At 41.9% G+C, this 15,457-nt stretch overlaps 1 protein-coding gene across 2 annotated transcripts in view; it reads right to left on the bottom strand.

The window, feature by feature from the left end:
- LOC140486503 (neural cell adhesion molecule 2-like) overlaps window positions 1–15,457 on the bottom strand; it is a 1,585,952-nt gene that overhangs the window by 140,532 nt on the left and 1,429,963 nt on the right. For both annotated transcript variants that reach the window (XM_072585745.1, XM_072585744.1), the window contains exon 14: window positions 10,627–10,748. In XM_072585745.1, coding sequence (XP_072441846.1) covers window positions 10,627–10,748 — 122 coding nt within the window. The remainder of the gene's footprint in view (window positions 1–10,626; window positions 10,749–15,457) is intronic.

The raw sequence follows: 15,457 nt of genomic DNA, 5'->3' as shown, positions 1-15,457 counted from the left end.
AAATGCTGTAATTGTACCAGCCTCCACCACTTCCTCTGGCAGCTCATTCCATACACGTACCACTCTCTGTGAGAAAAGTTGCGCCTTAGGTCCCTGTTAAATTTTTCCCCTCTCACCTTAAACCTCTGCTCTCGAGTTTTGGACTTCCCTTCACTGGGATAAAGACCTTGACTATTTACTTTATCCATGCTTCCTCATGATTTTATAAACTTCTATAAGATCACCCCTCAGCCTCCAATGCTCCAGGGAAAATAGCCCCAGCCTATTTCGCAGCCAGGGAGAAGAAATAAAGTCTTATTCTAAATGCAGAAGCTTGGACCTAATTGATAACGGTTGAGGTTGAGCTCCTTGAATTTGTGGAAATAGCTGCAGGCGGCTTGGGGAAGATGGAAAACAAAGTGCCTCTTCAGACCCTGCATGGTGGCATAGTGCATTTGAAAAGATGCCTTCCAAATACAGACTGCATGTAATATTCAAATCTCTCAGGAGATTTGCAATGACTGTCATTCTGTCTATTTTGCTTCCAGGCAGATTTGAAGCTTTTCTGAATTGTGGCTTGGGAATGCTGAATAGAACATTCGTGTGGGGAGAACTGCGTAAGTTGTACCCGAGCAACAGCTCAGACCGAAATCACTGCCATGGACAACTTAAGGGAGTGGGACCACCATAAAATGGTATGGTAAGTCTATCCCTTATCTTGTCCACCTCAGGTAGTTCAACAAGGGCAGTACTATATGAGTGCCAAGAGGTTCATTACTATGTGTGGTGTACCTTCTGGAAAGACTCTGTGTAAAGAACGCACAATTATTACATTAGCTTCAGGATAGAAATGCTAACTAAATGCATTGACAAGCATGCACCATTTGATTTGAAGAATTTCCTGTTACAGTTGGCTGAAGTAATGTAGGCGGTGGCTTGACAATGTACAGGTGTTGGCATAAAACACCCTGTTATTAAATAGGAGCAGCAAGAGTAGGCCATGGATCTGCTTAAAACTGCTCCAGCATTTTCAGGAAAATGGATCATTCCTTGGATTATTTGCAGCTATAGTCAACATTTAGCAGCCAGTGATGTCAGTGACACTGGGGAAATGGTTGCATTCATTCAGGAAGGTGCATCCAGAAAAGGGAGACCAATCATGTACTTCTCTAAGAAGAGAAGCAAACATCAAAGATGACACTCACAGGACAGAAGGGAGCACTTTAGTTAACTATTTGCTCTTAAACATTTCGAGATGTTTGTTGAAAATGAGTACAGGGAGGCTAACATCCATACTGAACACAACTTTTGTGAAAAAGTTTAAGGCCCAGAATGCCATATTGTTTTATTAGAGTTTGTTCCTTCAACCATACCATCTAAAAATCATTCATGTTGTTGGCATGTCAAAAGTTATTGCTGATGTCTGATTTAAGAACCCAAAGGGAACCAAACTGGAACTAAAATAAGAGTTAAGAAAATGAATGTATTTGTCTCTGTGTTGTTTATGTTGAATAATTTTCCTTCTTTTGTGAAATTTTAAGAAAAAAATCATAACTCTGAATTACTTGTAGATATATTGAACTTATAAGAATAATATATGTTTTAAAAAAGGAAGATATACAAGCCAAAATATGGTCAAGGATGTAAATTCAGTGATTACATCACCTCCCTTTGTGGATTACACTGGTTCCCAAGAGGAATTGTGGAATGTTACTACTGAAGAATGTCAAGGGAACCTCAGACAAGAATACTTCAAATGCCATTCAAAAGCTGAACGGTGATCTCCTGTGATCTACGTCTCAAACCGTGGACATGACATGTGATGGAAGAAAGGCAGTTCTGGATGAAAGATATGTTTGCGTTGTAACTTTCCAGAAACACGAAAGAAAGGGAGTTAAAAGACATTTACAATCGTTGATCTGTGTGTGCTAGTGCATTAGCTTGTGGTTCAAGCCTTCCTGTGTTAAAGTGTTACTTTCCATAATAAGGTTCACAGCTGAGAATTTCCAATAGACACCCCAGCGTGTGCAGGTAAAAAGAAAATGAAGTTCCTCTGATTATTGCAAACAATTCAGCTGCTGTCAAAGGAAAATGTACAGATTCATTTCAGCTAACAGCAGAAGCAACTACCTCCAAACACCTACTCGATAGCCAAAGTCAGTGCAACTGAATTCATCCACTTTATTGAACACTACATTTCACAATATATTCATCCTTGTTGAATCTAATTAACTTTGCTGTGACCAAGCAAGGGAAGGGGATTGAATAAAGAATGATATTCAGCTTCTTCCACCTCACCTGGGAACATAACTATTAATGGGTACCCTAACTGGAAACTTAATAAATTAACAGATCCCACCCAGGGACTGTTCATAACGCCATTCAGTATGATCATGGTTGCTATGATCTTGGTGTGACCTCCATCTTTCTGCCATTTTTACATAACCCTTTATCTTATAATGCAGAAGTCTGTCAATCTGAACCATTAATATATTCAATGGCAGCCTCCAGGGACTGCTAGTCTATTTCCAAACTGTAAATTCTGTGTAATTCTATGTAAATAACCTTATTAGCAAGGATGCACGCATTCCTACCTAGTGTTATTAACAAGGAAACATTATAGACAATGCGCCTTTTGTTCAATAAAGATGCTACCAAGTTGTGTAATTAACCTCATTTGTTACATGTTTAGTTGGCAAAGTGTTCCACATTAGCACATTAACAGTTGATTAAGCCATCTCCAGGTTCATTGTTGACAGAATACATTGGCAGTATCGTAATTAGAGACAATTAGCATGGATTTAAAAGGGGTAAATCCTGTCTGGCAAACTACCATTTCTTCACTGAAGATTGAAAAGGTAGCGTGGCGAATGGACCTTGATCTTAAATGGCAGATGTTTTCTGCTCAATGAAGCTGACCAGGTGTGAATGTGCATTAGATCCATCTCTGACTACAAAGTTCTTTTAGGTTAAAGGTTGTACGTAAAGTATTTGCTGTTGCTGCACAGAAATTCTTAATCTCTGTTGTGAAGCTGAAAAAAACTGTGTAGAACAGTAGGGAATGCCTTTGATTGTGTCAGTCAATATGTTTCAACAAAAATGTTGCTGTTTGTACAAGAGTGATGTTTTCTGGCTTCTAATAGTCTTAGTCACCTCTGTGTTTCTGGCAGATGAGCTGTGGACAGACAGTTTGTCTTTGAAGTGAAATCAATAAGTTGAATTTTCCGAGTTAAAAGCTAACATGGGCAGAAAATCGGAGCTAATGTGTTGTCATGGGTCTAACTGCCAATGTAGACATGATTCACTGTTCCATAGTTGCGTTGGCAATACACGCGCTGCTATTAAACAGTAGATTTGTCTCTGCCATTGCACTCCCCTGTCTGAGTCAGGTTGTGGGTTCAGATTTATTTCCAGCCAGTTTTGAGCATGTAGACTAGGCAACACTCCCTGCACAGAACATTGGGTGTGTTACAAATTGTTGGTGAGTCATTAAACTTTCTCAGAGAGCTGTACAAGATCTAACAGCTGGTTCAAACTAGAGCAAGAGGATGTCCTCCTCCACGCTTATCCCTCAGTCAAAGCCCCGATGTTGATGAACTGGTCATTCCCATCTTGCTGTTTCCGGGAACTTCCTGTGTGCATAGTGGCTGTCATGTTGCTTACAATACAACAGTCAAAGCGATTTCATTATCTTGGAACATTTCAGCCCAACTGTGTTTGATTAGAGAGCTGGAGGAATCCAAATCTTTCTTTCTTTAAGAAGGGGGAGGGGGTTCTTATAGAAACATATAAAGGTATGAAGCGATTAGATAAGATAGATGCAGGTAGATTGTTTCCACTGGGGAGGGGGGTGAAACTAGAACTCGGGGCATAGCCTCAAAATAAGTGGGGGGAGGTTTAGACTGAGTTGAGGAGGAACTGCTTCACTCAAAGGGTTGTGAATCTGTGGAATTCCCTGCCCAGTGAAACAGTTGAGGTTACATCATTGAACATTTTCAAGGCAAAGAGAGATCGATTTTTGAACAGTAAATGAATTAATGATTGTAATGTGTGGGCAGCTAAGTGGAGCTGAGGCCACAAAAGGATCAGCCATGGTCTTATTGAATGGCAGAGCAGGCTCTTTTGGCCAGTTTTGTACTCCTCAATCCTGGAAAAACACATTGACTCTATCCAGGCCCCTCAGGATTTTATAAATTTCTATGAGGTCACCTCTCAGCCTCTGGCACGCCAGGAAAATAGCTCCAGCCTATTCAGCCAATCCCTAATGAAAGTAAATAGAAAGGAATGCAACATAGATAAAAATATGTGAAGTGGTCAGCAGTCAACAGATGCTAAGCCATTTACAGCCATTGAGTTATACAGTCATACAACACAGAAACAGACCCTTCGGTCCATGCCAACAGAATCACAAACTAAACAGGTCTCACCTGCCTGCTCCTGGCCCATGTCGCTCCAAACCTTTCCCGTTCGTGTACTTATCCAAATGTCTTTTAAATGTTGTAATTCTACCCACATCCACCACTTTCTCAGGAAGTCCATTCCACACATGAACCACCCTCTGTGCAAAACATTTGCCTTTTATGTCTTTTTTAAATCACTGTCCTCTCACATTAAAAATGTGCCCCTTAGTCTTGAAATCCCTCATCCTTAGGAAAAGACACCGACCATTAACTCTAACTATATCTGTCATTATTTTATAAACTTCTGTCAGATCACCTCTCAACCTCCTACACTCCAATGAAATAAGTCCCAGGGTATCTAGCCTTGCTTTATAACTGAAACTTTTCATACCCAGCAACACCCTGATAAATCTCTTCTGACCTCTCTCCAGCTTAATAATATCCTTCTTATAACTGGGCAACCAGAACTGGTCACGGTATTCCAGAAGCGGCCTCACCAATATCCTGTATAATCTCAACATGACTTCCCAACTCTTGTATTTAAAAGGACTGAGCCATGAAGGCAAGTGTGGCAAACACCTTTTTAAATGCCTTATAGCTCATGGTCACAATACAGCAAAAAGAATGTTTTGGAGTGATCATAGCATTCCTACAGTGTGGAAGGAGCCTAGATTAGAGTGGTGCTGGAAAAGCACAGCAGGTCAGGCAGCATCTGAGGAGCAGTAAAATCGAAATTTCAGGCAAAAGCCCTTCATCAGGAGTGAAGGCAGGGAGCCTCCAGAGTGGAGAGATAAATGGGAAGGGGGTGGGGAGAAGGTAGCAAAGAGTACCTAGGGGTTGCAGTGAGAGAGAGAGAGACTCACTGAGATTCTTGTACAGAAAGGAGGAGAACTTCTTCAAGGTAGGTATCCTTGCAAAAGGATTCGCAGTAAGGTTAAAATCAACCAGGCAAAAGTGAGGATTGCAGATGCTGGAAATCAGAGTCTAGACTAGAGTGGTGCTGGAAAAGCATAGCAGGTCAGGCAGATCCGAGGAGTAGGAAGGAGTCCATTCAGGCCATACCGTCCCTTTGAAGAGCATCCCAACTAGACCAACCCCTCCTCCTTGTCCCCATTACCCTGCATTCTCTAGTGCTAATCCACCCAACCTTTACGTCTTTGGATAGTGGGAGGAAACTGGAGCACTCGGAGGAAATCTATGCAGATACTGGGAGAATATCCAAACTCCACACAGACAGTTGCAAGAGGCTGGAATTGAACCCGATCATAGATCAGCTTTGCCAAATGCTTAATATCCTCTTTTTAAAAAATTCTTACAAAGGATATAGGCATCGCTGGTTAGGTCAGCATTTATTGCCCACCTGTAATTGCTTTTGAGAAGGTGGTGGAGAGCTGTCTTTTCATAGATACACTCAGAGTGCTGTTTCCATCTGTTTTATTTTTTGATGTTATTTGAACTACCTCGCTATGTTAGAAGTTCCACATAAATATAGGTTGCTGTTGCGACATAATTTTATCTGAAAGATAGAGATTTTAACAAAGGTAATGGAGCATTAGCAACTAAGGGACGCCAGGGAAAATAGAAACGAAATGAGAGCAATTGGCAATATACCTGGAGGTAGGAGACATTCACAACCAATTCGATAAATTAATAGTGCTGATAGAAACTCATGGATTTGAACTGAGCTATAACAGAAACATGGCTGCTGAGTGACCAAGTCTGAGCATCTTGCATTATATTCTTGAATTTTAGAAGAGATAGGAATAATTGGAAAAGAATGAGGGGTTGCCTGATGATAAAGTTCTGGACAAAGTCAGGAGGAGAAAAGGATATTACAGAGGATCCCCAGGTTACAAACATCCAACTTATGAGTGCTCATACTTAACATACACAATCTTATACTGGAATGTAATTTTTTAAAGAGTGACATGCAAGCATATGCTGTATTTATTAACAGTTCCTTCATATTGTTCAGCATTGTTCTGACCTGCGCACAAATGGACTTGCATATGGACTCCAAAACAGAACCTGTTCGTGTCACAGGGATTGCCTGTAGTTTAAAAGTCAAGATGTAGAATTATTTTGGCTGGGGATATGAAACAACAAAGAGCCCTCTGACAGTAATTGAGCAAGGTATATATACGTATCAGACAAGGACAATAGTGATGGTTGGTCACTAATATAGACTGAGCAAGCCCAAATTTATATTAGCAGCATGGACGCCAGGTTCATGAAGTATGTTTTCTTTATTCATTCACAGGATGAGGGTGTCACAGGCTGGGTAACACTTACTGCTCATCCTTAGTTGCCCAGAGGGCATTGCTGCAGGTCTGAAGTCACTTGTAGGCCACACCAGGTAATGATAGCAGTTTCTTTTCCTAAAAGGACATTAGTGAACCAGATAGGTTTTTCATGACAATCAGTAATGAATTCATTGTCATCAATAGACTTTTAATTCAGAATTTTGAAAAATTGAATTCAAATTCCATTACCTGTCATGACATAATTTGAACCTGGGTCCCCAGAATATGATGTGGGTCTCTGGATAAACAGGCACACAGACTCTTGTGTCATGTCACCTTTAGTGTGGAAAGCCCTGTGACAACACTCTCTTGTCAATGAACTAAAATACCCTCAAAAACACAATGCCAACCAATTTTAGGCACCGTCTGAAAAATGCTTCTTATATCCTACATATTTGCATTTGGATATGTTTCATTTCTCTTTACCAAAGTTATCCACTGTTGGTATTCTGGCATCACTTCAGCCAGTTGGCCTTATTGAAGTTTAGGATAACACCATGTGTACTGGCACACACAGCAAATGCAGCCTAATGAGGAACTGTGTAATAGATCGTACAGCTTACAGTGTCACCTGGTCCTCCTCAAACCAAGAATCAAGGAGCGGTGCTCCACAAATACATTTCATGGTGCACTTATTCTCATAGCCCAATAACATGGGGAGGATTTTCAGTTAGCAGTGGGATCAGAATTGGGTCAATTCTGATCCCCAGATAGTGTCTCTGGATCTTAACTATCCTGGGATGAACAATATTGAGAATTGGCTTAAGGACCCACTGTTGGAGGCTACTTTGGTGATTGGGACCTGGTGGATTTCGTTCACTATGAGATCCTTGATTAGGTTTGTTAACTCGGACCAATCAGAGAGTCCTGACTGACCAATATTGACAGGGCATTTAGAATCTCCACAGTTTAGGGGACTAACTCCAAGCTGGCTGGCCACAGCCAGTGTATTCTGCACAAGCTATAAACCTGCACTCCAAGGTCTCTTTGCTCAGCAACACTCCCTGAAACCTTACCATTAAGTTTATAAGTTCTCTGAAGGTTTGTTTTCCCACAATGCAGAAATTGCATTTATCTGAATTAAACTCCACCTGCCACTCCTCAGCTCTTTGGCCCATCTGGTCCAGATCCTGTTGTAATCTGAGGTAACCTTCTTCGCTGTCCACTACATCTCCAATTTTGGTGTAATCTGCAAATTTACTAACTATGCCTCCTATGTTTATATCCAAATCATTTGTATAAATGATGAAAAGTAGAGGACCCAGCACTGATCCTTGTGGCAGTCCACTGGTCACAGGCCTCCAGTCTGAAAATCAACCCTCCACCACCACCCTCTGTCTTCTACCTTCGAGCCAGTTCGGTATCCAAATGGCTATTTCTCCCTGTATTCAATGAGATCAAACCTTGCTAACCAGTCTCCCATGGGGAACCTTGTCAAATGCCTTACTGAAGAGTTGAAAAGTGTGGTGCTGGAAAAACACAGCAGGCCAGGCAGCATCTGAGGAGCAGGAGAATCGACATTTCGGGCATAAGCCCTTCTTCAGGAATGAAGAAGGAGGCCATTTGGGTTGTTCGGTAGTGGAATTGGTCCTCCTGGGAGCAGATGCGGTGGAGGCGAACAAATTGGGAATATGGGGTGGCGTTTTTACAGGGGGCAGGGTGGGAGGAGGTGTAATCTAGGTAGCTGTGGGAGTCGGTCAGTTTGTAGAAAATGTCTGTGTTGAGTCGGTTGCCCGAGATAGAAATGGAGAGGTCTAGGAAGGGGAGGGAGGAGTCTGAGACGGTCCAGGTAAATTGGAGGTCAGGGTGGAAGGTGTTAGTAAAGTGGATGAACTGTTCAACCTCCTCATGGGAGCATGAGGTAGTGCCAATACAATCATTGATCTAGCTGAGGAAAAGGTGGGGGGTGGTGCCTGTGTAGCTGCGGAAGATGGACTGTTCCACATATTTGACGAAGAGGCAGGCATAGCTGGGGCCCATGCAGGTGCCCATGGCTACTTCTTTGGTTTGGAGGAAGTGGGAGGATTGGAAGGAGAAGTTGTTAAGTGTGAGGACCAGTTCAGTCAGTCGAAGGAGGGTGTCAGTGGAAGGGCTCTGCCCTTATCAATCCTCTTTGTTACTTTTTCAAAAAACTCAATCAAATTAATGAGACATGATTTCCCACGCATAAAGCCAAGTTGACGAACCCTAATCAGTCCTTGCCTTTCCAAAGGTGAAAAAGGTGTTTGGTATGCTTTCCTGTATTGGTCAGAGTATTGAGTACAGGAGTTGGGAGGTCATGTTGCGGCTGTACAGGACATTGTTTAGGCCACTTTTGGAATATTGTGTGCAATTCTGGTCTCCTTCCTATTGGAAAGATGTTGTGAAACTTGAAAGGGTTCAGAAAAGATTTACAAGGATGTTGCCTGGGTTGGAGGATTTGACCTTTAGGGAGAGTCTGAATAGACTGGGGCTGTTTTCCATGGAACGTCGGAGGCTGAGAGGTGACTTCATAGAGGTTTATATAATCATGAGGGGCATGGATAGGGTAAATAGGCAAAGGCTTTTCCCTGGCTGGGGATATCCAGAACTAGAGGGCATAGGTTTCAGGAGGGAGGGGTAAAGATATAAAAGGGACAACTTTTTCATGCAGAGGGTGGGACGTGTATGGAATGAGCTGCCAGAGGAATTGGTGGAGGCTGGTACATTAAAAGGCATCTGGTTGGGTATTAGAATAGGAAGGGTTTAGTGGGATATGGGCCTAGTGCTGGCAAATGGAGCTAGATTAGTTTGGGATATCTGGTCAGCATGGACGGGTTGGACCGAAGGGTCTGTTTCCGTGCTGCACACCTTTATGACTCTATGACTCTAAGTAAATAAGGGGTGGATAAAAACCAAAAAAACTATGGATGCTGTATAAATCAAAAACAAAAATAGAAATTCTTGGAAAAGCTCAGCAGGCCTGGCATCTGAAAAGAAACCAGAGGGAAAAGGTTTAAAAGGGACAATAGGGGGCAACTTTTTCACAAAGGGATGGTGTGTGTGTGGAATGCGTTGCCAAAGTGGTGGAGGGTGGTACAATTACAACATTTAAAAGATGTGTGGGCAGGTATAGGGATAGGAAAGGTTGAGAGGGAAGTGGAGTTAAACGGAGGCAAACAGTTCAGTTTAGGACACCTAGGAGAAAGTGAGGGCTGCAGCTGCTGGAGACCAGAGTTGAAAAGTGTGGTGCTGGAAAAACACAGCAGGCCAGGCAGCATCCGAGGACCAGGAGAATCGACGTTTCAGGCATAAGCCCTTCTTCAGGAATGAGGCTGGTATCAGCCTCTTTTCTGAAGAAGGGCTTATGCCCGATACGTCGATTCTCCTACTCCTTGGATGCTGCCTGGCCTGCTGTGTTTTTCCAGCACCACACTTTTCAACAACAGTTTAGGACACCTGTCTGGTATAATCTGCTTCCATGCTGTGTGACTCTAAAATGTTATAATTCTATTTCCTCTGTCTCTGAATTAATAGTCTCGCAATAATTTAACCAGGCCATTGTAATCCCACTTCAAAATGGAATGTAACTTTGCAGCTCTTTTGGTTAACCTCAGTCACCATTTAAATAGAAGCAATGTGCTGTTGATACTGAAAATCTGAGACAAACACAAAAACTGCTAAAGAATCTCAGTAGGTCAACAACACCTATGGAGAGAGAAACAGGGTTAACATTTTGAGTCTGATAGGACTCTTCTTTAGAACTTCTGAGAATTTCAGTATCTCTCCAGCATTTTCTGTTTTTGCACCATTTCTTATGTTGCCGTGAAAGTTATCAGTTTGCTGTTTTAAACACATGCACCCACCCACAAAATAACTTAGTTCCTACATAGAGGACTCAAGGATGTTGAATAATGTTAAGGTGCTGACTGATCTCACAGTTGCACTTCCCTTATTTCTAAGCAATAGCCGATCAGTATACTCACAGTTCTGTATTTGAGCACATATCTCAGGATCGGTGATCCTCCATCATCCTGTTTGGTCACAACCAGTTTATAGTTCTTGCCATTACCACTGTGTCCTTGCACTGTAGGGGGACTGGGCTCTTCTGCAAATTGACAAAAAAAACAAAAAAAAATTCAATTAAGGGGCTGCAACACCTTTGAAAGCTCTCTGTAAATTCATATTACACTGATATTGCGAATGAATCATGCCCCCAATAGTTATCTCTAAAGTCATGGTGTTCAGGGACCTTGCTTTCATCAATAATCAATTCATTTTGACTATCTGATGTTTTAGGAATAGATGCCAATTCCCTGGGCATGTTCAGCTTCTTTTCTGAATTTCCTGATGGAAGGAGTTCTTTGAAATCAAAAGATTATAGAAGTTAGCTGGTAGTATCTGGGAAAGATTTGGTGACTTGCAACAAGGCCCTATTGTCAGGTAGCCGTCAATGTCCTCCAAGCCCACACATATCTGTACAAAATGGGTTTGCACTGATGGAGCACTTCACATATGAACCTCATATAATGCAGTGACTTTGTACTTGAACTGTTTCTTGCTTACACCTCCAGCATAGCCAGTCACCAAATGACAAAATACAGCTATCCCAGCTCTCAATCCTTGAGTAATGAGTTCTGATTTTTAGCATAAGATCAAGATATTTGGGAGGACAGTGAGTTTAAAACTTCACAGCATTAGTCTCACTGAGCATTACTCTGACTGAGCATTAGTCTCACTGAGCATTACTCTGACTGAGCATTAGTTTCACTGAGCATTACTCTGACTGAGCATTAGTCTCACTGAGCATTACTCTGACTGAGCATTAGTCTCACTGAGCATTACTCCGACAGCATTATTCTCACTGAGCATTACTCTGACTGAGCATTATTCTCACTGAGCATTATTCTCACTGAGCGTTATTCTCACTGTGCATTACTCTCACTGAGCATTACTCTCACTGAGCATTACTCTCACTGAGCATTACTCTGACTGAGCATTAGTCTCACTGAGCATTATTCTCACTGAGCGTTATTCTCACTGTGCATTACTCTCACTGAGCATTACTCTCACTGAGCATTACTCTGACTGAGCATTACTCTGACTGAGCATTACCCACATTATTTGTGGTCAATAAAACCTAATGTCTTCACATTGAATTCTTTATGTAGAATTGTAATCGGACAAACGAGTTCTCATTCAAGTTGCACTATACAGAATTCAAATTAATCAAATTAATCAAAGCCCCATTAGGCAGATTCAATTCAGCCAAAGCTTTCCTTATTCAGATGTAAACTACAGCAGATACTGGAAATTGGAAATGTAAACTAAAAAATACTGGAATTGCTCAGACCAGGCAGTAAATGTTTTTCGAGGTAAAAACAATGACTGCAGATGCTGGAAACCAGATTCTGGATTAGTGGTGCTGGAAGAGCACAGCAGTTCAGGCAGCATCCAAATAGCTTCGAAATCGACGTTTCGGGCAAAAGCCCTTCATCAGGAATTTATAAATTCCTGATGAAGGGCTTTTGCCCGAAACGTCGATTTCGAAGCTATTTGGATGCTGCCTGAACTGCTGTGCTCTTCCAGCACCACTAATCCAGTAAATGTTTTTCATCAACTTTCTCAGAAGAGTTTTGATGAAGACTTAAATCCAGGTTCCCTCTAGCTCAGAGGTAGGGACGCTAGGCAGCTTCTATAAAGAGAGGGAAATGGGGTTAACAGTTCAGGTGGGTGAGCTTTCCCTGTTTGCTCTCATCCTACAGACCATTCACTGCTGCTACACAGAGTCCAATAGATTTTACATTTCACTCACCATGTACAGAGAAAATCTATTAGGCCATAGTATAGAGGAGCAGGGTTAGATCATTTGGTTCATCACGTGAGCTCCACCATTTGATCATGGCTGATATGTTTCTCAGCTGAAAATGTGTTGCTGGAAAAGCGCAGCAGGTCAGGCAGCATTCAAGGAACAGGAGAATCGAAGTTTCGGGCATACGGCCTTCTTCAGGAATATGTTTCTCAGTCAAGATTAGAGTGGTGCTGGAAAAGCACAGCAGGTCAGGCAGCTTCAGAGAAGCAGGAAAATCGATGTTTCGGCCAGGAGCCCTTCATCACGAATGCTCTTCCTCCTTTTTCTGCTCCTCAGATTCTGCCTGACCTGCTGTGCTTTTCCAGCATCACTCTAATCTTAACTCCGATCTCCAGCATCTGCACTCCTTACTTTCACCTGATATGTTTCTCAGCCCCATTCTCCTTCCTTCTCTCCATATCCTTTGATCCCCTTACCAATCAAGAAGCTATCACTGTCTTAAATACACTCAATGATTTGGCCTCCACAGCCTTCTGCAGCAATGAAGTTCCACAGTGTAACCACCCTCTGGCTGAAGAAAATTATTCAATCTCAGTTCTAAAGGGACATCCCTTCACATTGAGGCTGTGCTCTCACAACCTGGCCCTAATCCTCTTTGTGATGACTTATACTCATTTTACTGTATTTTCACAAATACAAATAACAATTTTTTAAAATTTCTATCTATCTACCTATCTACTGTCTGTCTATCTCTGTAACTGTCCATCTATCTATCTGTCTGTCTATCTATCTATCCATCTATCTATCTATGTATCAATCTATCTATCTATCTGTGTATGAATCTATCTATCTATCTGCTGGAAGCGTCTCTATGATCATTCTGTAAGTTTCAACCAGATTCCCTCTCATCCTTCTCCATTGAGTACAGACCCAAAGTTCTCCTTGACAAACCAGTTCAATCACAAAGTAGAATAGCCTGGAGTTTGTGCTCAGCAGCCATGAATATCATAACAATATTCATAACAAGAAAAGACATGAATAAAAATATTGACATAGGCCAAATTAACAGTGATACTTTGACGTGGGGCAAAGGCAGATGTTGAAATATTCTGAGAAAATTCAAAATAATGATTATTAACACAATTTGATTTACAAATCTACCTGTCAACATATCAGAGACATTTGATGGCTGTGACCACTGAATCAGCAACATTCACCTCTTCATTTTAGCTTACAGAGGTTGGGAGAGTCTCATAAGGTTAACAATAAGATGCGCCATTTACAGAAAGAACTTCGAGGTCTCTCCATAGAACGTCTCGATGGATGATATCATCCCAGGTCCTGAATTAATTAGCTGTGGCGAAAGGTTTGGGAAGATTGGGAGTGATCTTGAGGAAGATCTCACCATCAAGATGTCAAAGTTGCATGTTCCAACCAGGTCCCAGACACAGAAAAAAGATTTCCTCTGATGAGTAACAAGATGCTTATTAACAGGCATTATTGCTCATGATCAGTATCCGTCATGACCTATTCTTGCATCATTAATATGCAGCATCCTATTCTACCACCTGCTGGAGAGATACCAGATATACAGCATTGTCAATGTGAATATTTGAGTAGGAACCTTGCAACTCCAGCTTCTGGTGGTTCTTCTGGACCTCCACTCATTCACTCAGGACCTCCACACACTCACTCATTCAGGACCTCTCACCCCTTTCCCCTAAGCACAAACAGTTGTCCATCTGGGACTCCCAGCATCAATATGTCAGTGTGCGCATCACAGCCTTTTGAAGATGACATGGCCCCAGGAATCCCAGGACACCCCTGCCATGGTGTGCCCCTCTGCTAATGGCAGTGGGAGAATCAGGCTAACCTGAGGCAAGCAGAGTGCACATGGAAGTAGTGCAAGTTAATGATGCTGAGTTCGGAACAATATCATGACAAAACTTGCTAGACCCGCATAGAGAAAATTTCCATGGAACTTGATAAAAATGGCACATAGTCGATTTCTGGTAAGAGTCAGCCCTTTATCTCTCTGTGAAACTGTGCGTGTGACTACGTAGAGGAAACTTATCACACTCTTTCAGATATTCATCCTGTCAGACTGTGGAACAACCCCTTTCCATCCCAAGTCTTTATTCTAATCATTACACTGTGATGATCTATTGTTTAACTTGAGTATTTACATACTGTCTCAGCGCTCACCAACTTTCTGACTGTGGTCAGTTCCTTTCCTGTTTCTTTTTGCCTCAGGACGATAATAGCTTCCCCTGTTGAATTTAGCTCTTGAGTTGGCCGGTTTACCTAAAAGATTGCCTGTTCGTCTTGGATTTCAAGTTGAATGTCCAGTTCATCCCAAAACGTAACTGGCAAATCTATCTATGCTCTTACATGAGAATGTAAGAACTAGGAGCAGGAGTAGGCCATCTGGCCCATTGAGCCTGCTCTGCCATTCTATAAGTGTTGTGTGATTTTAAACATTCTATAAGGTTGCGGCTGATCTTTTTATGGACTCAGCTCCGCTTGCCTTTCTGCAGAACATGCTTCCTTTACTTCATGGAGCACTCAGCAGGTTGAATCGATTTGATTTAAACTTTATTCTCATGTGTACTCAAATTGTTGCTCTGGACAAGCAAGCCTACTCTGTTTTGATCATTTATCCATTGCTTTTGACCTTCCAATAGCTTCAGCAAATTCCTGAAGTACCTTTTATGATATTTCTGGCTTGTTGCTTTCTGCAAGACTACACATTGTCTGAGCTCTCTGGTCGTAGTTTGGTTGTAGCTGTGGTAATAATTGCTCAGTAGAATGAGAACTTGACTTTATAGCTTTCATCCAATCAATAATTCAGAAGGTGCTTTTCTACTCTGTAATGGTTTGGATGGGGAGTTCAATAGTTCTGTTTGAAAATCCTCAGCCCTTTTCATACATGACTCGATCGTTCTGACTGTATGTTTATCTTTACATTGGACCAAGGGTATCCTGGAATCCAGAACTTTCTGCCA

Source organism: Chiloscyllium punctatum, chromosome 15 (assembly GCF_047496795.1).
Source record: "Chiloscyllium punctatum isolate Juve2018m chromosome 15, sChiPun1.3, whole genome shotgun sequence".
NCBI lineage: Eukaryota > Metazoa > Chordata > Chondrichthyes > Orectolobiformes > Hemiscylliidae > Chiloscyllium > Chiloscyllium punctatum.
The sequence above is the reverse complement of the archived record's forward strand: the minus strand, read 5'-3'. Positions and strand labels throughout refer to the sequence as shown.